A 27,579-nucleotide genomic window follows, 5' to 3' on the forward strand; every position below is an offset into this window, starting at 1 on the left:
CTTTTCAGCGAGTTCATGAAATTCTGTACGTATTATATGTTGGTTACCAAGAAAAGGGGTTAAAGCTGGTACCATGGCACAAAAGTCTTGAACTGTAAACTTGTAATCCCATGGTTTTCTGGGAGTAGTAGCTTTCCCCGATATATATGCTTAGTTTTCAACGTAATCCTAATTAGTGGAAATAATTGACTTTTATTGATGTTTCGGAGCCTCAAACCAGATTTGAACTCCCACTTAATCCTGAACTGCATGTCAAAGAGTACTGCTGTATGATTCTATGGGCAATTAACTGAGCAATCCGTTAATGATTTACAAGCTCATGAGAGGACAACCTGCGAGAGTAATGAACTTTAGTGCGTGGTCGTACTCAATTATTTACATAAAGTTTACTTGTGGGGTTCCCACTATCATCTTTAGAAATTCGTTGGGGGCACAAACGCACTTTTCATTTCTTAGCTTCAGTTACATTGCCTTCTTTACACACACTATTCTTAACATGGGCCTCTTGTTCAATAATTTGCAATTTTTTCAACCTTTATCGACTTGAATTTTTCATGTTAATTAACAAAGACGTCTGTCTTGATACAATTAAGCTGAACAAAAAAAAAAAAAAGCCTCCAGTTTCTAGTCCTCTCTCTCTCATTGTGATTTGTAATTTTATATATAGAGTTTGTTTATGACCTTGTATGTGTGAACTATTTCCAGGAAACTTTTAACGTTTTATAATCTTATGGAGGTTATATAGCTTATATTTATTTTCTGCTGAATCAATGAAATACAATGACTCTTTCCCCCCTCGTCAAATCTTCTTTCCACCATCATTCCTACTAACAATTCCATAATTTTTTTTGTTTCCTTATTTTCTATGAGTTTCATAGCTAAATCTCATTTTTTTTTACAAGAAACCTATTTCCATTAATGGGTGATTAACCACAAAGTCAAATTCAGAAAATTTTAACAGCAACATAGATAATGTTTTGTTGATGTATATTTTAGGGTTATGTTAGAGGAGAAAGTTTTCTTTAAGTCAAAGACTACTACTGTACGTAGGGGTAAGAAAAGTTGTTTCCCCCTCCCCTCTCTTTTGTATTTTTATTAGTAATTTGACATGAGTTGACAATATCAACTATTACTTGAAAAATGAAAGAGGTTCAAATGTCAATTTTGGAATTATGAATTGAAGCTCATTTTAAGAAAATCGTAAAAAAAAAAAAAAAACAGGTCTAGATTTTTGAGTTCTGCTAGTTCGAGAACTCCTTAAAAAAATTATGATTTAGATGTGAGAAAATTTTGGCATGAAAACAAGAACATGAAATTTGGGGGAAAAAAAAAAAACAATCATGGTGCTATTGGTGCGAGACCTTGGTTCTTAGACATTATTTTTTATGGGAAGAAGTTTTAAGGTTGGTTCTCACGGGGTTAAAAGAGTACATGACATTTTTCAACGTACTTAATACCGCTTGCATGAGGATCGCTAGCTTGGTTTTGCTTGCATGACCAGTGATATTGTTAGCCTTGCTTGTAACTTTTGTTGATGAAATAATTGGTGGTAGAATAGCCTCGCTTAGAGCAAGTTCACCCGTTGGGTTACAAGGTCACCAATTATTCACTGCTTTTTAATGTTAATTTCATCATCTGGGTCACGAGCACAGTGTATTTCGTGTTCTAGGTCACCCTCTACAGTATTCTGGGTGATCATGATCACAGTGTATTTCGTGATCCAGAGAATAAAAATATATACTAAAAAACAGTGAATAGTAGGTGACCCGGTGACCAAATAGATCAACTTGCTCTTAGGACTAAACTTTTCTAGTTAATAATACATGGACCAAAACTGTTACACTTTGATGAATAAATCATAAGACTAAAAAGATAATAATCCCCACTGTTGTCTGTGAGTTCCGCACCATTTATGTGAGAGGAGATCGATGGAGCCATGTCAAATCCAAGAGGCAGCTTAATTAGCAGCCGGCGAATACTTGATCACCATGTGTAATGCTAGCTAGATATAAACAGAGAAACAACAGTATTAAGCCTAGGGCCGAGGGCAAAGATCACTGCATATGCCTCGGTCATGTATCAATCACAGCTCTGTGGCTATTACTTGACAGCAACGTACGTCAAGAATTTTAATCGGGTCCAAAATCCTTTTTAGCTAGGGACCATGTATCAATCACAGCTCTGTAGCTATTACAAATGAGTTTATGTGTACTGTTTGTAACATTGTATTGTATGCTGCATCATCTTGTAATGTCATCTGACTCATCTCCAACGTGTTCTTTCAATTAATTTACTTTCTTTTATGTTTTTGAAACAATTCATTGAATACTTTACGTTTTTTATTCTAAATTTATCATTCCCAAGACACATTTGAGGATGACGACTGCAGATATGGGTGGATCATTCCAGAGCCCGAAACTATCATCAGGAAAGAGCAGCCGTGAAACCATCATCAGGAGGATCATTCTGGGGCCTGAAACCATCGGCAGTTTCCGATGGACGACAAGTCTCTTGATAGCAAGGTCCATGAGGTTCCTGGCACCAAGGCGGAAGAATCAAAACCTCTCCACGGTGCTGTTTCTTGTTTTGATATCTCTAACAACCTCAGTAATGGCATCTATTTCTCCGACTGTGAGGATGACTCGAGTGATGAAGATGAAGGTCTTCCAATCGACGTACGTGACGTTTATTTATATGCCAGGACACTAGGTAGTTCGTACAGTTCTGTCGGTTTAGTAAATCTATCCAATTCCAAGTAGCTTCTTAGTGTTTCGGTTGCCCGGCGGTTTGGGTTGCCCGGCGGTTGTTATATTCTCATAAATATGTACAAAATTTGTCTGATTATCACACGTTACAATTGCTTTCTTAGGAGGTGTATTGTATTTAAATTTGTGCAGACTTTTTTTAAATAACAGACTTTTTAAAAAGTCTATAAACTCTTTAAAAAGTTGATAGACTGTTATGGATTTTTTAAAACCATTGAATTTAGCAACAGACTTTTATTGATTCATGAAAATCTATATACTTTATTATGAATGAATTCTACAGATTTCCTAGATTGTACAAAATATAAAAAAAAAAAAATGCAGCCCAAACACAAAACAAAATAATAACTTGTTGTCTCTGTTGTCTCTTCAATGCTCCAGCATCTTCTAATAGAAATGAACTCAAACAAATGATTGTTAGTGTGTCTAGCGAGTTTGTTCTCATTCCTAATCTCCTAACAACATAAATATATAATATAGATCACTTGATGTTTATGGTTAATTATTCTCATCAATTTTGTTTTCGCCGATTAACATATATTGTAGCAATATTGGTCAATGTCTTGATCTATAATCAATCAATTGAAATTCAATTGTCCAACATTTTTTTGAATCATAATATAAATTCAAATTAATGAGAATAATTAATTAATAAGATAAAATTTAGTATGGTTCAAGGTCTTAGGGTTAGACCACAATATTTTCATAAATTATTTTTATTGCTATTGCCTATTAGGGTTCAAAGTATCACAATTGAAAAAAAAAAAAATCACATTCAACAACTACAATGAACATGTTAGGTATCAAAAAAGGTTGATATCATAAAAGATTAGAGAAAAGACAAAAAATTAAGAAAGAGAGATGATGAATGACAAACTTCTTCGTGCGTAGAGAGAGGAACTTTGATAGACCTTTTTTTCATTTTTTTCTTTTTTGAAGAGGAAACTTTGATAGACTTTTTGAAATCTTTGGTCTAGAGGTTAGAAAATTATTGGAGTTTGGTATGTATAGTTAACACTACAAAGTCCACGATTATCCATGATTTTCTAATTCCATAAGTATGAATGATATTTTGAATACATCTGTACTTTTATTCATTTTTAAAAGTCTTAATTGAATACCCATAGATTTTGGTGGAATTCATGAAGTCTTTAAAAATCTTAATTGAATACCTCAAGACTTTCATGAACTGTTAAAAGTCTATATTGAATACACCCAGACTTTTAAATTCCATAGATTTCTTTAAAAGTTCCACTAATTCCATATACAATACAACCCCCTTAGTATTACTATTCATTTTTATTTTTGAAAGAGAATTTTGTTATTCATTTATGTATTAAGACATATAAAGCACCCCTCCGTATCTGTTTTACAATCACATATTAAGAATCGAAAATTAAAAAACAAAAAATATTTTCTTGTTGTTCAAGTGCACTCATACTTTTCCATCATGCTAGTTGTTATTCTTCATCAGGTTAGACGTTTTGTCAACACCTTGTATCTACCTTAATTGCTTCTATAAATCCACCTCTCCTGCAACTGATTGCAATATTTTTCTATCCGAGAGAAATAATATAGATTTGCATTTGTGTTAGAAGTACACATTCTATGCCTCTTGTTTGTATCGTAATCCTACTCATAACACTTCCTTCCATTTGAATGAATTTGATGGCACGTTGATCAAAGAAATTTTAAAACAATCCCATAGGGGCAAACTAGGCAAGTGTGAGGAGACTGGAGACTCATCTGTTATTGGGTCAGAAATAGGCCCAACTTTAACATCATCAGAACTGTCCAAGAACTGGGCTGGGCCACTTTGAAATAAAACACAATCCAGGCCACAATAGCAGGTAGTTTTGCTATCTATGGACGAAACCAACCCCGACAAGAGAAGCACATTGGCGAGAAAATATAAGAGGTGGAATATATCACGATAAATTAAAAGAGAAAATGAGAAACAGAGAGCCAGAATTGGTTATTGCTTTATGGCTGGACTCCTCTTGTCTTGTGAATAAAGCTTTCATATTTTAAGACACATTTCTCTGTGAAGTGTGAAGGTCTACACCACTGCCAAAGTGAGCAAGTGGTACACATAGCCTTCTGAAGCATCAGTTTCACTCTCTTGAAAACTCAAACAACAAATAAAGTGAAAAAGGGGAGAGACAATTTCTCTTCAAGGAAACTTGAGATTCCTCTAATACACCATTGCTCTTGCATTTTATACCACCCATTGTTCCAACTCATGTGCTTCACATCACATTCTTGGTATTTTAAGAGAGAGGAGCTTGTAGAGAGAGATAGAGAGTAGGAAGTACATTTTTGGTTTCAAAGTAGTTTGGTTTAGTTTCTGAAGGTGAAGAGGGCTTTGAAATTCTGAGGCTTTTTTTTTCTTCAGTTTTGGTTTGAAGGAGAAGATCAGTGAGTATAAAATCCACCATGAGAAAGAACACTTGGGTTTTGCAGTGCTGCCTGTTGTTCATAGGATGCTATCTTGGTATGTTCTGTTCCTTAGTTTGCTTCTTCTTTCTTTTAAAGCTGGATTTGGAGTAGTATTTGTGTCTCTGTATTTGTTTTAGCTGAGATCCTCTTGTTCAGAAGTTGGAAGTTGCTGGTCAAAGTTTACATTTTTGTTTTGTGCGCTTCATTTCAAACAAAATTTGAAAATGCTTTCTTTTTGTTCTTTGTTGGAAAGGTGCAATCTGTGATTTGCATATTTTATTTTCTGGGACTACTAATCTAATGCTAATGTGCTAGTGCTTTGTCTTAATTTTGCTGTTTTATTATGATTATTAACATTTCATAAGCAAGAACATCAAGGGTACTCTCTCTGAGGAAAAAAAAAATGATGTAAATGAATTTTCCTCTTCTCTTTTTTAATTTTTTTTTTAAATTTTTAAGAAATGTGGTATGGGAAACCCAGATTTCATGGTAACTGAGTCCCCAATATAGGAACATACTGATACATGGCAAAGTCCAAGCCCACTTAATTAGTCTTAGACCAGTTGGTAGAATTGTACTAATAGTCATTATGACTTTTAATTGCTCACATGTACTATTGGCCCATGGTGCCTGTCTAGTACCAAAGGCTCATGATCTACTAGGCCCTTGGTTAATCCCATGGTATTTATTAATCTACTAGGCTCATGATCTATTGTCATTGTTCTTTATCGTTGTGTTGCGTTTATTTACTTGGGCTTGTTCTAAAACGATATTCTATACTGTTTTCATGGAATTTGCTACTTCAGTTTTGTCTTTCCTGTTTGCTACTTATACTTAACCAAAGCAGCGAACAGCAACATAGGTGATGGACTGAAAGCACATGTTTAAGCTTTACTTCTGTAGGTATCGATAATTTCACAAACTTGAATTGTTGGTTAGTGTACTCGAAATTTTGTGTCTTGAGAAGTTCACGTGGCAGAAGTGTTGCCACTTTTTGAATGTGTGTGAGAACTAATAAAAACCCTGCATCCGATATGGGGATATTGTAGAGTAGCCCATATTCGGTACAATTTCAATTGTCAATATTTGATCGTTAATGAAAAGTGATCACCTCATCCATTTCTGATTTGGTCCATATCCAATCTCCACGTTTTTCAAATTCTTTAGCTTTGACAATGGGAGTTGGTGTGGAAGAGAAAGTAGATGGTGCAATACCAGTGACCACATTGTCACCACCAGAAGGGAACACAACATTCATTGATGGCACAACATGGTGTGTGGCTCTTGCTGGTGTCCCCCAAGATGATCTGCAGAATGCATTAGATTGGGCCTGTGGGCTCGGAATGGCAGACTGCAAGGCCATCCAAGAAGGCGGGCCCTGTTACGATCCAGACACTCTCTTATCTCATGCTTCCTTCGCTTTCAATAGCTACTATCAACAGAATGGGAATTCTGATATTGCTTGCAATTTTGGGGGCACTGCTGCTGTCACTAAACATAACCCAAGTAAGTTCTGCATCTCTTTAATTTCTCCCCGATTACTATTGTAAAGGCTAACACTAGGACTTACGACAAAGACAATGACTATCTACAATAGCATTTTAGATAAACAAATGATTTAGAACACCTTAGACATCAATTTGGAAGTGGAATCCCATGGTACATTTGGTGCTAAATTCAACTTGCTTTCTATGAAGTACACAAGTTTTACTCTGGGGTGGAAAAATAAGTAATAGCTGATGTAATGAGATTAGGCACTAAACTAGAAGCTTCAATTTTCCTATTACTTTATTGATTCGAAGAAAGTGACAATTAGCTTTAGGGCCCTTTTAGAACTACTTATTCTTCTTAGACATTTAACTTTATGACACATATGGGTTTATATACTGAAGGTCATCTAATGTCATTTAAAGTTGTAACCACAAGGATCTATTCCTTCCTTAAGATTAGTATCAAACAGAGAGTACAATATAGCTTGCTTCACCATTAATATAAGATGCAGTGACATTTTATTAATGCTGCCTAATTTTATTGGATTTATAAGCTGATTATGAAGCTTACTACTCGATGTTAGTTCGACCAGAATGTGAAGTATTATACTTATAACATCATTCAGCCAAGAACAGATAGTGATGAGTTTCGTTACTATATTGCAGGTTATGGAAAATGTGTCTATGCTGCTCCTGGGTATACTTGTTCTCACCTACATCTTTTAGTTTGCCTAATGCATCCTGTCTTATTTACTAAATTGTACTCGTTCTTTGATTTTTAATATATATTTCTCGTCTTCCAGATCTGTAGGCTCTGCAGCACCTCCATTGTTGAGCTTTATTTGGTGGTGGAAACTTGCTCTCCTTTGTTTACTGCTTTTGTATCTAAGAAGCTGATCATTGCTCATGATCATTATTTAAACTGATTAAACTGCCCAAAAAGTCGAATTCGACTGTCTTGTACAAGACTATTTTAATGTCATGGAAAGGAAAAGGCAGGAGATCAGAACACGATTAGCCTATGATTATGTAATTGTAATATGCTTATTCCTGTCTTTGTTTCTGGTTTAGGAATCTATAGCTAATTAAGCAAACCCCCCCCCCCCCCCCCCCCCAATCTTTTTAAATCTGTCTCTTGTTTGATCCATCTCATGTATCTTTAAAGTGGAGCAAATTTATGTTCCCATTCAACTTTTTTTTTTCTTCTTATTTCCTCTGGGCTCCTCACTCTTGGAGCTCCTTTCCCTAAACACCCTGCACATGGTGTTTGCATAGACTGATCATTTTGAGGAAATGACGATATTAGCCATGTCAATTTATCGCGATATATTGAGATAATGAGACGAGATTTTGGGGTTGAACCCATCCCAAGGAACAGAGATCTTGAGGTTTGAATGGGAAGCTGGGGGTTTAAATGTGAGGGCCCACGAAACCGTGGATAGTATCTCTGTTCCATTATATATTGTATCTTCTGTCCTTCTCACACGTCCTGGGAAAGTCACTTCATCATTACATATGTTATGTAATGAATAAACAACACAGCTAAAAGACAAATTTGCCCTCGGGCATTCTTTCCCGCTCAAATGTTGGTCGCAACTCGCAATAATGCTGTGCTGCAACTCGCGACAGTGTTTCGTGGCATATTTGTAGTCATTTTCTTTTTTATAATAAAAAAAATACACTTGATATTATCCAGTTGTCTATTCATATAAGTGTAATTGCACGCATTGCACGTCAGTGCTCTGAATCATTTTTCAACAGTAAATTGGAGCAGAGTTTTAGGAAGGGTAACTTTACGTTTTCTATACTCAACTCTAGTTGGTCCAATTTCAATTTGTTCTAAAATCTATGGATACATTCATTACAATATATTATATTTAATTATTTATCATGCGCTCAATCAACATGAACTAACAATCGAAAGATGTTAGATAATTCTCATTGGACCTAATTTTCCATTTTCTTGCCATTGACGGCTTCTCAGGTAATTGGACTTCAGCCATATATAGGTCAAGGTCATAAGCCCGTTAGATTAAAATTTCATTTTGTAGCCCAACCCAAACTTATGGGCTGACTTGTCCAGGTTAACCCAACCCAGCCCATTTCTATATCAGGGTCGTTGTCCATTCTCAGCTCAATACCTGAAATTCCATCATCAATAATCCAAATGGACATTTCTGAAGCTCACAAAAACCTTATCCAACTGAGAAAATCCAATGAGGTAAAGCCAAGTCAGCAACAAGTATCTTGGTGTATCCAAATGTGTGTTTCTGAAGCCACAAGTTCCTCATGTGGTTGAGGTGAAGACTCTGTTATTCAAAAAGCTTATAATCTTTGCATTACAGGCTACCATAGTTCAGAAAATTATCAAAAAAACAAAGAGAGACTTTTGTAGACTCCTAACATCAGTTGTGATTAGAAAATGGCAGCAGCTACTGTGACTACTTCTCTCCCCCAGTTCAATGGGTTGAGACCCAAGATCTCATCCAATGTACAGAGCTTGGTAGGTGCTTGTTTTTCTCTCATTCATTTCTAGACTATTTTGCTTCTGAATGTGTGTAATGCAGTTGGTTCTGCTTCATGTTTATTGAAATATATGTTCAATGGGAGTGTTAAAGATATAGTAGAAGTTGGATCTAGGACTGTGTCACAATATGGTATCTATTTTGATGATTTATGCATGGATCAAATTTAGAAGTTTATAATAGGAAATTTGACCAATTAGGTACAAGTTAAAGGTATAGTAGGAGCTTTTGTATTTGGGTTAGAAGTTTAATTTGTAAGACCAGTGATTACTCTCCCTCCATAAGTAATGGACCCGTTTATAGTGGTCCGTTCTTTAAGTGATCGGAAGTTCTTATGGCTGGTTATTGTTTAAGTGATCGACATAAGTAATGCAATACTCATCAAATTTTGTTTACCAAATAATTTGATATTGTTTTATTTATCTTATTTTGTGTCCATGCACGATTAAGATCTTATTTGATAAACAAATTCTGTGAATTAAACATTTTCTGTAGTAAAAATCCAAAATCTTAGAAAGTTTTAAGCTAGTTGGGTGAAGATGATGATCATGCTCATATGGGAATTATACAGTTAGACACTCTAACTTGACCCCCAACTACTATATGGTTTTGTTAATTCTTGCACTAGTTAACTGACTAAAGTATGCCTCATCATTCAGGCTGCTGTTCAACCAATGAGGCGCAAGAGCCAAGGTGCCTTGGGAGCTCGCTGTGATTTCATCGGTTCACCCACCAATTTGGTAAAGCATATATTTCTCTTTTCTGTAAGAATTTGAACTATGAAGCTTAGAAGGCGATCAAAACTAACGCATCTTCTTCCTTTTTGATTCAGATAATGGTGACTACTACAAGCCTAATGTTGTTTGCTGGGAGATTCGGGTTGGCGCCATCTGCAAACAGGAAGGCAACAGCAGGATTGAAGCTTGAAATAAGGGACTCAGGGCTTCAGACCGGTGACCCAGCTGGGTTCACCCTTGCTGATACCTTGGCTTGTGGGACTGTGGGTCACATCATTGGGGTTGGGGTTGTTCTTGGCCTTAAGAACATTGGTGCTCTGTAAAAAGTAATGTGAATTCAAATTTACGAGTATTTAATTTCAAGGTTCTTTGCTTTCTTCCTCTGCTCAACAATCACGAGATTCAAAAACTTAAACCGGATCCTAAAATGAGGTAACAACGTAGAACAAGTGGAGCGGACGTGAAGTGTGCCACTAATATAACATGCTTTAGATATCAAAACGTTTGTATGATTATTCTAACTACGATTCACATTCAAAGGCCACTGAAGGAGTTAACAAAAGAAAAAGTAGGAATAAGAAGCAAATGTGAATTGTCTCAACCGCAAACAGTACCTTCGACATTCTTCTTCCTCATGCAACATTAACAGAGCTTATCAACTTGATAAATCACTCTCCTTCTCAAACAAGAACATCGTGTGGGGGCGTGACAACTGTTAAATGCTGCAGGCTATCTCACAAGTTACGAGAATCACGATAAAGCATATTCATTTTTTCTTCTCTTCTTGAAATTTACTACATAACGCAAAAGATGCATCTTCGAAGTAAATTTCCGGCAGAAGTATTTTACAAATGGCGCATCAAAGACAACACATATGTACTGAAACTAAAAGAAAATGTTAAACATAAAACGGCCACTCAGCGTTGCATGACTGGGAGAGATAAAAGAACAATTCAAAACACTATCAGTGCAACCTTGTCAGCTCTTCTACTCTCTTGCAGAGCTCCTCCACTGGAACACTCATTTGTTTTGAAATTTCATCCATTTTCCCACGGCTGAGATCAAGGAATGACTCAATAAGATCCCCATCCAAGAAATTTTTGGTGTCTGAGGTCTTCTTCTCATTGCAGAATGATCTCCACTGCTCATGGCTCAATCCTCCAACACCCTTTATCACCTTCCTCAAGTTCGTCTGAAGCTTCTCTAGAAAGGAGTAATGTTCTTGAGGAAGTGAAGCAATAACTCCAATTACGCCATTAACAGTGCCAAATATCACAGTAGGAATCTGGCCCACATCAGAATCTGGCAAGCGCATGACAAGAGAACCATGCCGAAACCGATTGACAAATTCCCCAAGGTGATACTCTCCAACAACCTCAAGACGGCCCCGTTCCTCATCAGTCGCACCTTCACTATTTTTCCTAACAGTAAAGAGGTTGTAAAAATTTTCAGCGCCAAGGTAAACATCATCATCAAGGATCTCTACAGCGGACATCCAATTTGCGTTGTAGTCTCGGGCTCGCTCCTCGATGGCACCTTCCTCGTGCTGTAAGACAAGAACAAATTGTTTTTTAGTGCAAAAGATAAATGTTATATTTCCAGATCTGGGACTAACCATGCTTTCAATAAGCAAAAAGATGAGAATTCTTGATGAATTAGTAGTTTGTCATATGAGGGGGGGGGGGGGGGGGGGGGATGGCTATACCTTATAGATTAGTAACGAAATCGACTTCATTAAATCACCAACAACAATGAAGTCTCCACGAGTTTGTACGTAGAGGGCAAGTATGTGACCATGATGTCCACATTCAGACTGCAGCTCACGAGTACCATCATCCCGGAGTGTCCACTTGTATAACTGTATCTTTTGATTGATGGCAGCAAGTAATTTTCCATTGAAAGCATTCAAAGAGTAAACAGATCCCTTAGTTTCCTTTTCAGCAATGAGCTGCAGCTTCCCATCTTCGACCAGGAAAACCAGAATGCGACCCTGCAATTATTTTTTTATGAACATATCATGAAAGTCAGTTTTTGTGTTGGAATGAAGTCAGCAAGTCACCAATTCATGCGGCACAAATCAGTAAAAAGATTTATCTGCCATCCTACCTTGGTCGGCTCATTTTCTTCTGGCAGAACATATGCAGTCCCAACACAGTAATATACATTACTATCATCTGAGAAGGAACAGCTAAGTATGGAACAAGCATACTCGAAAGCATCGAGTTGATAATACGTCACGAGGTCAAAACTTTGGTCATCTAACAAACGGATGAAGTGTGTTTCAGAATCCTCTGCACCAGTCTGATTATTTTTTACACTACATATTGCAAAGGTCCTCGACTGCTCCTGATGGCAGATGCGGCGTGCATGCTCCCCTAGAGGAATAGAACGGATATGAAGCTTCTGGATGTCATCAATTGTGCCAATGGTAAGTTCACCTTCTTTAGCAATCGCAAGGCTGTTGTTCACAGAAAAGAAGAAAATGAAATTAGAATTTTCTACTGATTATTACGCTCTCCAATCATAAAAAGCATGATACAAAAAGTGGACAAGGAGTCCACAGAAAAAGAAACTAGAGAAGTTGATTCGAGCAGCAGACAAGTAGGCTCAACTGCCACCAAACCAACCTAGACAAAGAACCCTAAACTATAACCGTTTTCCAAGAAAAGAGAAAAGGGTAATCATTAAAGTCTCCGGAAACAGAGGCCCATTAAAATTCCCAGAACCTAACTCTCCCCAATTGTTATGTAGAATATATCATTAGGACGTTACATCGGATCATAAACTGAAATAGGAAAAAGGATAAAATACTTGGATATATACCAAGTTGGTAGGATGCAGAAAACAAAAAAAAATAAATAAGAGTGAAGGGCAGAGGGAGTAAGGTACCTGTCTGGAAAGGCAGCAGAGTTGAATGGGCACATATGGCTGACTTCTTTCAAATTTACATTGCTGTAAAGCAGTTTCTTGTTACTACTGTAGATGACAGTTGGTCTATCCGATGCAGCAAACACATGAGTAGTATTCTTAGATGAGAAAGTACGGAGTGTAATGGGCTGCGTCCCAAGAGAGACTTTCTTCCTGTCTGTTAATTCGCCAGTAGTTGTGTTCAGTGTAAAGTTTAAGAGGTGTCCATCACCAAGAGCACATAACAGATAGGATATCTGAAAGAAAAAAAAATGGCAATAATTTACTTAAAACACTTTGCATAGAAATCAAAGAAAGAAAAACATGTATACATATTCATCATCTATACAGCAAACTCCCAAATGATTAAAATGCCAATATGTGTCATAAACTAGATGGATTGCACAAGGTAATAATATTAGTTATAACCGATCAAAGTTGCTATAGAGTCACTCCTCAATAGTATTTATGACCAATGATAACAAGAATGTGCATAAGTGAGAAAGATTTAGCGAAGAAAGCACGAGAGCAGACATACCCCTTCAAAAGTACAGAGAAGAACAGAACGAGGTATGATCTCTCCTCCCAAATGCTCCTTTGTGATGCGGTTCAGATCAGGAAGAGAGTATATTTGCACACTTATATCTGTCCACATCCCAACAGCTGCTAGCTGACTATAATTAGGATTTTCACCTATGGGGTTTATGTCAAGGCATGAGATCTCAAAGTCCAACTGTACATACTTCTTCTCTATCAAGACCCCGTCAACAATTTCTAAATAAACTAAATGCTTTCCTCCAGTTGCCAATAAAACCTGCCATACAAGACCATAAAGAATCAAACGGTTGAATGATCAACAATGGGCCAAACAACATGTAAATGCAGACATCTCCCAAACAGGCATAGCACCATGCTAGAAAGCAGCGGATATGCAGCTCATGCACAAATTTATAGAAACAGAAACCAAACCTGGGTGGCATTAGCTGTTGCTACATTAATCGAATAGCCTGCTGGAGCATGCCACTCATTCTTTAGATCCCTAGATGTAGAACTGACTAGCCTTACCGAGCTTGAAGTGACCTGTGATGTCAATTCATCAGCCAGCATGCATTAGATACTGTACTTTTCAATCTTTAATAAAATCATCACAGTCCAGATTATCCACTAAATGCAATATTTCAGAAAAGAAAAACTAAGCATCATTTTTTTTTTATGGGAAAGAGAGCAATTCCATAAAAAAATATAGAACAATATAACTATTCCAACAGTCAGTGGATGGTTAAGTCAAACAATAAAACCACTTTGAACCAGTAATGCAATAATCATTAACTGCATTGGGCAGTAAGCATTGAAAAAGCCTGCAACTATTCCCGAACGATTTTTCATTCTCGCATACAAGTGACGGTTAATCCACTACATTAGTGGTGCACCTGGTGGCAACCTCATAAGGTCAATGCATACTGAACTTTAAGGATAAACCTATAATAGAACAACCAGTTTTATTTTTTCGACAACAGGTTTGAGTCATGATTATAACTAAGGCTTCAGACATGGAATATTTCCACATATTAATCCACATACAGACTTTGCATAATAACTAGGAAAGGCCAAGTGATGAGAAGAATTTGACAACCTACCTGCACAAGTTGATTGAAGACAGCATCATGGCAAAATAAAGTTTGCACTTGAGAAGAGAAGCCCTGTATCTCGGTTTCTTCCAGCTCATCCTCCATATTCATTGCCAAAATACGTGTCTCACTGATAAAGCTAACAACCAGAAAGAAGTCATGTGGATCATCAGTGGACGATCTTAATGACCACATTCCCTTGATACCTTGAAGCTCAACTGATGCCTGTTCCAAGTCATTAATAAAGCAAAAGTGACTTGTATCGGCATGCAAGAATGACATGAAAATGCTTAAATGGAACTTTGGGTAAACAGGAAATGTTTGAAAGAGTCAAACCTGTTCATTGATTCCAATTCCATTTCGAACAACACGAAGAGAACCATCTTTGTAAGCACCAGAGCAAGTTACTACTTGGCCTTGGCCTTGTCTCTCAAGATCAACCACACAGAAGTCAACTATTGGCCCCAAGTTGACATACCTTTCCAAAACTTCGACATATGAACCTTTTGCATCCGGCTGTAGAGTCAGCTTTATAAGCTGCATGTTTGCATTCACTTTGAAGTATTAATTATTGTACAATGCAAATCATTATTGAAAGAGACATCAAATGTAGAGCAAATCAAAATCACAGTGATGTACTTAGCGCACTTAAAACTTCATGAACCACAACAGGTACACGTGACAGTACGACCAAGACAGAAAATCATTGAGACTGTTTTCAATTGGGGGGAAAAAAAAAGCTTTAAAATAGGGTTGGATTTAATGAATAAACCATAGAAAGCATCACTAGCATCAAACATTTTCCATGCTTGAACTCAGCAATCTAGGAGGAGAAACTGAGAAACCACTAACGTACCCTCTTCGACGATATCAACCTAATTCTCTTACAATCTCCTGTTTGCAATTAATCAAATACCTCCAATAATTTTAACTTTACTGCATCATCTCTTAGTTGACCTAACAAATTGAGGTTGGTCTCTTTCTCTTTCTCTTTTTAATATAAACAGAGAAGAGTACACTTTCTTTTGCGCAGTATGTGTGAATAAGACAGATATAATACTCTAATCCTCAAGCCTAGACTTTAAGAGCAAAACTTGGAAATGCCTGATACAAGGTAAACACTAACAATTTAAAAATAATTTTTTTAAAAAAAACAGTACTTTTCTGTGAAATATGATAATGATCTGTATGTATGATACCAATTTTAAATTACCCATGACTCTTATTCTTTCCTGAACAAATAGTTATTGTTCCAACAAAACATTAGTGAGACTACACATTTCTAAGTAGCTGAGTTGGTCACCTGTGAGTCCCCATAGCTTGATCCAATATAGACGAATGCATTATCAAGATAAGAGATTGTAGATGCAATTGATGTTTCACCCAAGAGCTCAATCTTGAGTCCAGTCACCCTACAACGTATGAGGAGATTAAACCTTGAACCAACAAATAAAGTCCACAACTCTAAACTACAAAACATTACAATCACAAACTGGAAGATTTAAGAAATGAATTTGAACTCACTTTTCTTTCTCATGGGTTATAACAAGTAGGTGAAGTAGCCCAGCATGATCACCAAGTAGATACCTAGAACCATCTGCATCCACTCTTCCATAGGCTCTTGTGATGGACTAGAAAATGACAACAACAAAAAAAAAGACTAATGATACATCTATAACCATTCCAATATGCAACTATTTTAGAAACTTGTAATCAGACACTTAAACAAAACTCAGATAATAACTATAACCTACCGGTCTTATGGGGATTGCTTTAAATGCATTGGCACTGCAGTAAACAATTGTTTCCTCTCCAATAATTAGAACACCGCATAGTGGTGGAGGAACTGGTATTAACAACTCAGCCCCATTGTCAAGGTTGTTCTGTGACCAAGGACCCTCGACAAAATCTTTATCCTTCAGAGCAACCTCATATGTTTTGACATGGCGGGCATCCTTGTTATCCTGCAATTAGTGAACCATATTAAAACAAATGAAACCTCTGTCCCAAGCACTCCTATACTGTTTAACATAACAAACTGTGCACGACAGATATCCACAGATAGCCCACAAAACCGATAACAGCAAAAAGAACTATAATCACACAAGAATGCATCTCTGACCATTCACACGCCCTGAGCAGAGTCATAGAATTACATGGTATACACTAAGTTGATACTGCAAGAGTTTTCCAATATACCCCTAAAGACTTCCACAACTTTTATATAGACCCAGGATATCCAGGAAATCTAGTAACACTAAGATGGAGTCAAAACTCAGGCCCAAAGTTTTGTTAACTTAGAATTATAAAAAATAAAGATGGTATATATATACATGTAGAAACTCCATCTCCTTGACCTAGCCATGTCTTGTTTCTACTTTCTGCCAAAATTCTGATCTATGACGGCATGTACACTAATACATGCCTGCATAATATTGCCCAAAGACTTCATACACAATCTTTAAGTCCATACAACAACATAACAAACATAACAATGTAGAGACATACCTGGTAAAGAACTACAATTGTGGGTTTTGAACAACCATAAAGAAACTTGATATCTAAAACTTGAAGTTCCTCAAGCCTGAAAAGTTACCATCAAAATATATAGTTATACAACTATGTAGAAGCACCAATTCAAAAGGATAGAATGAAGAATATAGGACATGATGTACGATGCACACGTTGTACTATCACCTGCCAACTTTAGTACATTTTAAATACATGTCATGACTAATTCAATCACAGAAAAATAATCAACTAGTATATTACTAGATGACAGACAAAAAAATACCTAATGTTAAATGCTTCCTTCAGCTGCCCTTTATTGTCGAAAGGAATAACCTGCCAAAACAAACAAATTGTGAGGTTCCTGTCTAAACAATTGAATGTACTAGAAAAATGAAGAACAATAAAGGCTCCTTTTGATAGTAAGAAAAAAATTAGTACAAAACCATGTACCTTAAACAAGCCATCATACAAATGAAGTCCAATTAATCTGCAATCTGGATCTATTATACCAATCTGCAGATTCATAGGTAAAGCAAATGTATAAATTTTTGTGAACTGCCCAATTAAAAATAAAATATGGTTTTAATGTGAAATTAGGAAAAGAGAAAAAGAGAGAAAAAAAACAGAAAAGAAGAGACACGCTTTACACATACTAACTACTACAAAATTCATGACCATATAAAAGACCCACCTGACCGCTGTCTGTAGGACGACCTATACGATCTGAGACATCACCCATTGCCCTACAAGATAGTGGCATACATTTGTTAAAGAAATGTGAAGAGGAAAAGGTATATTGCTAGATTACAGTTGACTAAAATCCATATATTACTTGGTAATAAGCTCCTGCGTTTCAACATCCCACTGAAGGACACAAAACTTGTATCTTTCTGTTGCAATAAACAGAAAATCCTGGGCTTCACCCTGATGAAAACTAGCGTATCAGAAAGATGAATAAAACAAATACCAGTATAGAGAAAAAGTATTAAATAACACTTACATGTGGCCGAAAAAGTTTAAGGGTTGCAATTCGTCCATATATCGGCACATCCAAGACAGGCTGCAAAAGAAAATTTAGCTTAATTCCTGCTATTAGAGCCTAGTCCTAACTAGGAAAGTTTTTGTCTTAACTTATACATTTGATAATTTTAAGTTAACCGCTTAGAGAGCTATCTGCCCTTCCCCAACCCACAAAAACAAAGAAAGCAAGCTAATAAATGCAATCTATAACTTCCTTTTCAGCATAATAATTAAATGTACCTGCAAACCCAGAGGAGTAAGTAGAAGAATTTCAATCCGTGTGCATTTCCTGGCCACAAAATAAAACAAAATGGATAAGAAAGCACTCTCATATGAAATCTTGCGAAGAAAATGAATTATATCATTAAGTACATCTAAACAACTTAGTCAAATACAAACATAATAATACAATGATTTTCGCTGAAGTTATATGCACTTGCAAGACCATAAACTCATTTCTTTTACACCTCTTCGTGTTTCAACAGTCATCAAAGGTATCTACGCATAGTTTTCTGGGAAAAAAAAAAAAAAGGAAAGGAAAGAAAAACGAATTCGAGTTCAATGCCTAAATATTTCATCACTTGCCAGGAAAATTTTGGCTTATACAAAATTGCAAAAAATTATACAGAGAAAAACAAAATAAGTTGAGACTCAATTGCTACATTATCCACGAAATCCGAGCCTCTACACATTTCATGACTCTCAGTAACTTCCTCCACCAAATTTCTAAACCTAACATAACCAAAAACAAATACAAACCACCACATAGACTCTAAATCAAATCATCACACATAGCTAATTGAAGAACCAGAATAAAACACAAGCCTCAAAACCCTTACTCCACCAAGCACACAGACCCTAAAAAGCAAACAAAGCCTCCAAAATTTGATAGACGATGAGAAAATGAAAAGATGCGTTATCGAAACCCTAGCGGAATCAAAGAATTCAAAGCAAATCAAAGAGAGAGGGAGAGGCTTACGCAATGATGAGATTGAGCTCCTGAGGGCCGGTGAAATTGCCGACGCAGGAATGGGTGACGTTGGTGGGCTTGTGGGCCGTGACGACGTAGTTCCAGACGCTCATCTTCAATGGCGGAGTTGGGTAGCCCTAGCAAAAACCCCTCTTCTCTCCTCTCTACTATCACACACTAGTCTCACTCTCTCACCGCCTCGCGCTTCTTCTGGAATTACATATATGAAGAATACATACACGTATTTATTTTCTTTCTTTTTCTTTTGGGTTTTTGTCCATTTACCCCATTTCTAGGGATTTTTTTCCCACTAACCCCATTGAGTTTTTTTAATTCCCTCTTACCCAATACACTCTAAGGGAGTCTTCCCTAATACCCCATTAAGATTTTTTTTTTGTTTTTAATTTTTTTTTAATACCATTTTACCCCTCACCCCTTATTTACTTAGAGAGAGAGAGAAAATAGAAGAGAGAGAAACCATAGGAGACTTCGCCGGAGCCCGTCACCGGTCGCCGGAATCCGGTCACCGGCCGCCGGATTCCGGCCAACTTTTGCCGGATTCCGATCGCCGGCCGCCGGATTCCGGTCACCGGAATTTGTTGAAAATCTCACCGGAAAGGTTTTTTGGCCCCCAATAGACATCTATTGCCCCCCAATAGACCTCTATTGCCTCCTATTGCCCCCCAATAGACGTCTATTGCCCCCTAATAGACGTCTATTGCCCCCCAATAGACGACTATCAGCCATGTATTGCCCCCCAATAAAGGAGCAATAGATGTCTATCAACCATGTATTGCCCCCCAATAGACGTCTATTAACCATGTATTGCCCTCCCAATAGACAATTATCAGCCATGTATTGCCCCCCAATAGACGACTATCAGCCATGTATTGCCCCCCAATAGACGTCTATCAGCCATGTATTGCCCCCCAATAGACGTCTATTGCCCCCCAATAGAATTTTCGTTTGCTGGAATGAAAATTAATCTTCCTAAAATTAGACAAATAAAACTTTAATTAACGAAAAAAAAATAAGAGATTACATCAATTTAAAACATCTATTGCCCCCAATAGTCGTCTATTCCTTCACATATCTCTCTGTTTAGCCTTCACCTTTTTTTTTTTTTTTCGAGAATGAAACCTTCACTTTCTTGAACCAGTTTCTCTTGCCATTTTTGCTACCTCATCTTTCTTCCTCCAATCCTTGAAACTGGTCTTTACAACTTGGTTCTGGGTTTCGAAGACAACCAGAGTAGCAAAGTAGCAGACATGTTGGATCTTAATGTTGATGTCTCTATCGGAGAAAGAGAAAAGATCTGGGCACCCTATCGGAGTTCAACCGTGAGACTCAAGACCAGACGTCGTCTTCAGCCGGAGATGTCGTTCAGCGTCTTGGTCCAGATCCGGTCACCGGCGAGCTGACGAGCTGACCAGAAGCAGCGTCTTCAGTCGGAGACGTCGTCGAGCTCATTGCTGGAGCAGCAAGAGGAAGAAGGCAGAGTGCTCCTCCGCCGGAACTGGAGATTGGAGAGAGAGAGGGAGAAACCAGATGGCACCGGGACTGAGTTCGAAGAGGAGAGAGCGACAGAGCTTTCATGGCAGAGAGAGAGAGGGAGAGAGAAACCGGAGGGCAAGGACCCAAGGGGATCGGAAACCTTCTTCGCCGGTAAGGTCGCTCTGGACCGCCGAGGAGGTCGATCTCGACCATCACTCACATCCTCCCCTTCTTCGTTGGCGAAATTTGAAGATCCGTTTCGAACTTCTGCTAGGACTTCTGCACGATCTCACTGTTGACTTCGTTTCCGACGACCGGCGACCAGGCCGACGGGGATGTGGCCAGATCGTGAGAGAGAGAGCGAGAAGAGAGAGAGAGTGTGTGTGATCGAGAGATGAGAGAGAGTGGCATTGATGTAGTTATTTAATTAGGTTGAGGGTAGACTGGTCATTATACTCTAATTTGGGTTAGTGAGAATAAAAATCTGTTGTTGGGGTAAGTGGGATAACTTTTGCTCATTTTGGGGCTTTTGGTCAAGGACCCTTTTCTTTTTCAAGTAATACAGCGAACCTCATTTTATCAACTTTTAAGGAAATAAGCTAACCGAGCAGTTTGGTCTAGCGAAAATTTGGCTAAGCCCACAAGTTAGATGAATGTGAACTGAATACTTAAAAGAGGTGAGGCGTTTGATCATCCGTTTGTAAAAAACACAAGAGAACTTTATCCAAATCAAGCTTTGGCTCCAAGTGGTAGCACATTTTACCACCATTTATGTACTAATAAAACTTTAAGAAAATAAGTTTGTCGGTCTTTTCCTTCAAAATAAAAGGCTCGTAAATAAGTAATTACGTGAGTCCGAGTGTGTGTGTTTGGTTGGATGGAGACGTGGGGTGGTAAGACAATGACTTTCTATCTGAAAAGTCATGTATTCGACTACTTGAAAAGTCATGTAAAATAATTACATATATTTGACCAAGAAATATAGAAATATGTAATGGTGGCTGTGTTGCATCAGTGCATTGACATTTGATGTGTTCTTATTCAGACCCAATAAAACAAGTTCATGCTTAATTATTTAGGAAGTCTTATTTTGATTAATGTTTAAAAAAATGAGTCAATTTGATTATAGTAAAGCCCCTTTCCAATTAGCCAACTGGTGTGGAAGTGCGTATACAATTAATACTTTGATAACCAATTTTTTTGTTTATAATAGGGTGTCGTTTGGTTTACAGAAGATATGGGAAAAAAAAAACTCATTCATTTTCTGTATTTGATAAGCGCAGCAAAAGAAAAAATTTCACAGTGGAAAGGAAAAAGTGAGAGAGTGAATCCTCCCGTGCCTCAAACTCTCCAAGAGATTCATTTCCCCTCACTCTTTTTGTTGCATGAGTTACTCATTTTGTATTAATTACAGACCATCCATATAACTTTTTCGAAGTTACCAAACACCGAAACAGAAACTTCATGAGAATCTTAATTTCTCTTCCCATAAAAAAGATAAAAGAATTCTTTATCGTTCGCGAACCCAACGAGGCCTAGAGAGAATCAAAGCAAACTGGTTCAGAACTCACTTCACGGACTTGCTCTTCGTTCAATTAGGGTTGAGCTTCTCTAAAATTGAATCGACTCCAGTTACTATACACTAAGCATTTCCACTCTTCACTCAATAAACAAATTTAAACAAGAAAAACAAAAAACCTATAGAAAAGCAACAAAACACTTGATTCTTGATGCAGTGAAGCACCTCTAATACACCATAGGATTAAAGTACCAAGTGAAATGAAAGAACTTTAAAAATTTCATATGCTGGTTTCTACACCCAAGGTAGTTCAACCCAGTCCTACTCCTGCCCGAGTATCAAATACGTAAAATGGCAACAACACCTAGACTCGAGGAGTATCATCTAACAATGTAAATGCAATTTTTCATTCTTGACCAAGCAATGAAGGACCTTAAGCACCTGCTTCAGGAGACCTACTTTGACGCTGTAACTCTTCATTGGCGCTCCTGAAAAACTGGTCCCAGCCACTCCCGGAGCTAGTGTCCACATAATCGTAGGGCACTGCCGTCTTCAAACCTGGCCTAACACCACACTGGCTCTCCACAATTCTGAAGTCCACACCATCTCCTTGTTCATTATCATTCTGTTCCAGTTCCTCCCATGTAAACATCAGAGGCAGTGTAAATGCTCCCCAAGGGTTGAAATCCATAACCTTAACTCGCTCGTCCTTTGTCACATACACATCAAAGGTGTAATTTTCTGACTCAAATCTTGACCTTAAATTTTCCATAAAGAAGTCTTCAATCAACACTCCAAGATGCTCTTTGCTTTCAAGCAGAGAAGGGTAGAAGGTTGTGGCCTCGCGTTGGGAAATTCCAACTAAATTCTGATTCCTTACAAAGCAGCGGAATTCCATCTCTGGCTGAAGGGATGGGTACCATTTACGGAGAGCAAGGAAGAAGCTCTTGGGCCGTGAGGAGGTCTTGTCATTGCAGGAATCATACGCATGACACAAATCATGCACCAGTGAGTCAGATGATCGTAGCAACAGTGCAATCTCACTGAAGGAAGAGCACCTGAGAGTCCCTGTTGTGCTAATCCAAGCAGAATCTTTTGGTGCACTCCAGTTTAGCTTCGGGAACACAGCACCTCCAAGCGATGCAATGGATTCCTTAATCTCCAACTCAAGTTCAGGAAAAGAAGGGGGCAACGAAGGCTGCTCTGACTCATCATCAGATCCTTCTACTACTTGATAGTCATCTTCCTCCTCTGGATTATGAATTCTGTTAGGTAATGCATCTTCATTTGAGATGGAAACTGGAAGAAGGAAGGGCCCTGAATCATCAAGAAGATACTGGACAAAGGATTCTGGAAGTTCATGAATCCATGTTTTGATAGACACGGATTTAAACTTAGGGTACCATTCCTGTATCTGGCATCGATTCACTTCTTCTTCCTTCATTTCTTGGCTCAGTGTATGGATCAAAGGCTGTTTGCTATATGTTATTGTTTGCTATCTGCTAAACCAAAAGGTATGATCAGTATAATGTATCACAAATTGACATAAATGAAACCATCAGAAATGGATAGTTAGTATGAATTGCAAAGTAAATAGGTTTTCTCATGCAATAGTGAAATTCTTTCAAAACTTTAAGTAATATTCAGAATAGTGAGCCACTGAGCCATGAATAAGCAAAAAGTATGAAACTTCGAGACTATTTTTGACTAAAACACATAATAATGAACATTAATTCTGCTAGAAATCCAATGACCATCAACTCCATGACTTTTTGAGTGATTCACAATTAACTGAATGACCTTGCTTTGCCTGACAATATTTGATCATACAGTGACAATTAGTTTGACTAAAGCTTCCAATAATGTATCTGAAGGTAAAGGCCCTTAAGTTTCAAAACTTGTAATCTCAGTTCCATAAAATGCAAATTATAGAAATTTCCTCATAAAGGTGAAGAAATGATGGAGTGATGATAGATTTTATTACAAGGCAATAGACGAGAAGAGCAACTATGGACCATCTGTCACCAATAATCTTGACAAGAACATGATCTATTGATAAAATTATGGAACAGATTTCGATCGCGAACAATAATTTCTCTACCAAATTTGGCTGAAACATGCTTCATGAAAGAATGGCAGTCACAACAGATTCGAATATTCTTCATGACCCTAATGGTCCTAGTATCCTTGACACTCAGAAGTGCAAAAGCCACAGCCAATTTCTCACTATGATAACCAAGAGTATGCTCCTTCTCCTCCTCTTCAATGTCATGCAATACATTCGATGTAAGGGGAGTATATCCCGTGTCTTTTATACTTTCAAATATTCTGTCTAAGAAATCTCTAATATCCTGTGATTGGGGATGAGAGTTATTCCCTGAAATGAACTCATGAATGATTTGGTCTACACTAATTGAACTAGAACCAGCTTTCTTGTTAACTTTCCTTGCCCTCATTGAATTCCTAACATCAGATAAAAGCACATAATCACCATCATGATAACGATCTAGCTTGTTCAACCTCTTCTTCACTTTCTTAGCCAACACAAGATTGTTATGATTTACACATGCTCCGAGAAGGGTCCTCCAAATCACAGAATTTGGCCTTATTGGCATTTTCTCTAAAATTCATAGGCTTCGGAAAACAAACCAGCCCAGCCAAGGAGGTCAACCAGAAAACCATAATGCTCAAGCCTTGGCTCCAGGCCATACTCATTCTTCATGCTTTTGAAAACTCAACTACCATCTTCCACAAGTCCACCATGGCTACATGCCACTAAAATCCCAGTTATAGACATATGATCTGGCTGCAAGCCAGCTTTTTTCATCTCATAAAAGACCCTTAGTGCTTCTCTACTGCATCCATGCACAGCAAGGCCAGTACTCAATGCTGTCCATGTCTGTACATTCTTCAATGACATTTCATCAAGAATTTCAATAGATTTATCAACAGATCCACAACGCGAATACATGTCGATCAATGCAGTACCCAATGATACGGTAAGTTTTAGTTGACTTTTGTTTATAAAGTCATGAACCCACTGACCCAATTCCAGTGCCCCTAAGCTCGAAACAGCGGATATCACACTAAGCATAGTGACCTCATCTGGCGTTACATTCTTGGCAAGCTGCATTTGCCGAAATAATGCAAGGGCCTCATTGGAAAAGCCGTTGTCATGGATGACCAAGAAACCAAGTCTTTCTGATGCATTGCATGGAACACATTCAATGCAAGCTCAACCGACCCACAACCCCCGTAAAAACTAACTAATGCATTCTGAACATATATGTCTGAATGGAAGCCAAGCTTAAGAATAAGTGCATGGACATCTTGACCCAGTTGGAGGTGAGCACAAGCCTTGAGAAGAAATGGGAAGGTGAAGTTATCGGGTAGAACACCTCGCTGACGCATTTGGGTAAAGAAGGAGACTGCATGGGAGGGAGAAGAGTGGGCTGCTACATGAGCTCTGATGATGGTGTTATAAGCAAAGGTGTCCGGAGAGGGAATGTAGGCAAAGAGAGCGCAGAATTAGGATAAGCTTTTCAGGGATGGTGTGGCAGCACACCATAGTAGGATGCGTCGAAGGGAGGGAGGGTGATTCTGTTGGCCAGTTTTGATAAGCCAAGCGTGGAACTTGTACACGTGGTTCATGGAAATTATTCCTTCTCATTGCACACTCCAACTCTAAGGGAAAAATCAAACACCTGTTTTGATGAGAAAGATTATTAGCTGGGGGTAGTGTACTCGAATTCCTTCAAAACACTAACCAAAATGGCATTCCAATGAAAGAGCAACACAATCACTCCCCTCAAATCTTATAAAAAATGACAATCCACTCCCTAAATAGAACTTCCAAATGTACAACAAACCCGAAAATTACAGAACTCCACTGTTATATAGGAACTACTCTGTTGCAGCATATTGCCTATGCTAACTAAATTATAGCTCAAATAGTTGCATTTCTAACCGGAAGAGATGCGTTTGCTCTGAAACTTGTTTTCAAGAGCAAATCAACTCTGTACCTCTCCCTAGTTCAAACAAGAACCTTTCTATGTGGGGAAATCCTCCCTCCAGAAAAAAAGAATCCACTTTTATCAATTTTCTCCAACCTATTTTTATCTAAAGGCCTAAAAAAACATCTCATTGTCCACAGCAATCAGGAAAAAAAAAAAAATTACTGTGTGTGAATCCAGTCCAGAGCTTAAGCTTAATAGCAGCACCTACATCTTGGGTCTGTGCTTCCTCTTACATTCTGAACTTGCCTCATTACTTCATACATCATTCTTGGTACATTTTATATGCAGATAATGGGTAGGCTGGAAGATACTAGTGGAAAAAGGAAATAAGATTGAGGGATAGCAAAGTAACCGATTCATATGTTTTTAATTCTTCATAAAGCATTGTTCTTTAGCTATCTACTTCACAGATACCTCCCGAAATTTCATTTTCAAATCTGAAAGTTCAAAACTTCACACAGAGAAAAGCAAAAAAAAAAAAAATGTGCCATATACTTCACAGAGCCAAATCAATCGAAAAGGGAAAGATGATTATAGGTTTTAGCGCAGCAATTATCATCACCATAGAGCAGAGACAAGTTACCTGAGATAATCGGTGGTGCTGATGGGTATGTGTAGTGTGAGCAGGTGAAGATTGAAGAAGAAGAAGATGTGGGCTGCTGGAGGGTAAAGAAAGAGTTGGGAGATTAGGGCTATGGCTAGAGTTGGGCTCAAGGGGATGGCCTTAAACTAGGCCCGGTAATGTGTTCCCACCTGATTTGTTTGATTTTTATTTTCTGCAAAATAAGATTTTTCCTTTTTTTTTTGAGTCTTTTTTTTAATGTGATGTACAACAGAAAGTGTAGGGATGGACTCGGTTTAAAAACTGAAAATGGATAGAATTTACGATAATCAATAGAAAATAGTCACTTGTAATAAATATATGAATTTTGATTAATATTGATCATAAGGTGTTTGTGTATCTATAGAATTAATTGAGAACTGCACCACAATGCATTGGTTCAGGATGATTTTAATAATTTATCAGCATTTGGTTAATATAGTGTTGTTTATGAATTGTAATTTAAGATTCTCACACCTAATTTTAAGGTCACAATTTTTGAATGCACTAACCTACTTTATCTGAAAGAATAAAAAATACATGAGATAAAAGTCATACACTAACCTACTTATGTGATAAACATGAGTTCACATAAGGCCATATTCCTATGGCCCCAAGGACGAAGCCAAAAACCCTAGTTTGAATCTTTGTGTGCTATCTATCAATACACTCTGGCTATCTTTGTGAAAAGTAACTAGAGCCGCAGAAAGATTCGTGATGTCGTGTTGAGTACTGTTCCTGTAGTCCGAAATGTCCATTCATTTGAGCCAAAACAATGGACACTAGTTTTGTCTCTTCACTGTGAATTTTAACCAAGACAATGACAATCATCTCTCTCTCTCTCTCTCCCCCTCATTTTCAGAGAATCAAATTGTGGAGCAGAGCACATTTTGGTGGTCATGCATGCCATGGCTCAGCCAGAACCGCTCAAAAACTTGCATAGATACAAAACCATCC

At 37.7% G+C, this 27,579-nt stretch overlaps 6 protein-coding genes across 7 annotated transcripts; 2 read left to right on the plus strand and 4 right to left on the minus strand.

Annotated features, from left to right (window-relative positions):
* The first annotated feature begins 4,766 nt into the window (after positions 1-4,766).
* Positions 4,767-7,788, plus strand: LOC112168330 (glucan endo-1,3-beta-glucosidase 13). Its single transcript, XM_024305457.2, has 4 exons — positions 4,767-5,259; positions 6,372-6,710; positions 7,361-7,391; positions 7,498-7,788. The coding sequence occupies exons 1-4, from the start codon at positions 5,202-5,204 to the stop codon at positions 7,589-7,591; spliced, it is 522 nt and encodes a 173-aa protein (XP_024161225.1). The 5' UTR covers positions 4,767-5,201; the 3' UTR covers positions 7,592-7,788.
* A 1,233-nt stretch (positions 7,789-9,021) lies between these two features.
* Positions 9,022-10,333, plus strand: LOC112166140 (photosystem I reaction center subunit psaK, chloroplastic). The gene is made up of 3 exons (XM_024302911.2): positions 9,022-9,197; positions 9,879-9,959; positions 10,052-10,333. Exons 1-3 carry the CDS (start codon positions 9,117-9,119, stop codon positions 10,277-10,279), a joined length of 390 nt encoding a protein of 129 aa, XP_024158679.1. The 5' UTR covers positions 9,022-9,116; the 3' UTR covers positions 10,280-10,333.
* A 178-nt stretch (positions 10,334-10,511) lies between these two features.
* On the minus strand, positions 10,512-27,475 carry LOC112166138 (DNA damage-binding protein 1). The gene is made up of 20 exons (XM_040506700.1): positions 27,453-27,475; positions 19,002-19,187; positions 18,263-18,311; positions 18,003-18,062; positions 17,835-17,926; positions 17,694-17,745; positions 17,453-17,515; positions 17,286-17,335; positions 17,000-17,075; positions 16,246-16,455; positions 16,016-16,122; positions 15,795-15,903; positions 14,828-15,028; positions 14,501-14,716; positions 13,833-13,943; positions 13,402-13,677; positions 12,846-13,120; positions 12,063-12,414; positions 11,662-11,946; positions 10,512-11,502 (listed from the first exon to the last, which is right to left on the minus strand). Exons 2-20 carry the CDS (start codon positions 19,103-19,105, stop codon positions 10,921-10,923), a joined length of 3,270 nt encoding a protein of 1,089 aa, XP_040362634.1. The 5' UTR covers positions 19,106-19,187; positions 27,453-27,475; the 3' UTR covers positions 10,512-10,920.
* On the minus strand, positions 22,088-26,744 carry LOC112166139 (cell division cycle protein 123 homolog). 2 transcript variants are annotated; one of them, XM_040506701.1, is made up of 2 exons: positions 26,605-26,744; positions 22,088-23,504 (listed from the first exon to the last, which is right to left on the minus strand). In XM_040506701.1, exon 2 carries the CDS (start codon positions 23,447-23,449, stop codon positions 22,439-22,441), a length of 1,011 nt encoding a protein of 336 aa, XP_040362635.1. In that variant the 5' UTR covers positions 23,450-23,504; positions 26,605-26,744; the 3' UTR covers positions 22,088-22,438. The 2 variants fall into 2 exon arrangements, with proteins under 2 accessions (XP_040362635.1, XP_040362636.1); XM_040506702.1 differs by having other exon boundaries at positions 22,088-25,709.
* Positions 24,027-24,620, minus strand: LOC112203111 (pentatricopeptide repeat-containing protein At4g21065). Its single transcript, XM_024344128.1, has one exon. It carries the CDS (start codon positions 24,618-24,620, stop codon positions 24,027-24,029), a length of 594 nt encoding a protein of 197 aa, XP_024199896.1.
* LOC112203112 (pentatricopeptide repeat-containing protein At2g02980, chloroplastic) lies at positions 24,740-25,416 on the minus strand. The gene is made up of 2 exons (XM_024344129.1): positions 25,198-25,416; positions 24,740-25,132 (listed from the first exon to the last, which is right to left on the minus strand). Exons 1-2 carry the CDS (start codon positions 25,414-25,416, stop codon positions 24,740-24,742), a joined length of 612 nt encoding a protein of 203 aa, XP_024199897.1.
* Positions 27,476-27,579: the final 104 nt, after the last annotated feature.

Source organism: Rosa chinensis, chromosome 5 (genome assembly GCF_002994745.2).
Source record: "Rosa chinensis cultivar Old Blush chromosome 5, RchiOBHm-V2, whole genome shotgun sequence".
Classification (NCBI taxonomy): domain Eukaryota; kingdom Viridiplantae; phylum Streptophyta; class Magnoliopsida; order Rosales; family Rosaceae; genus Rosa; species Rosa chinensis.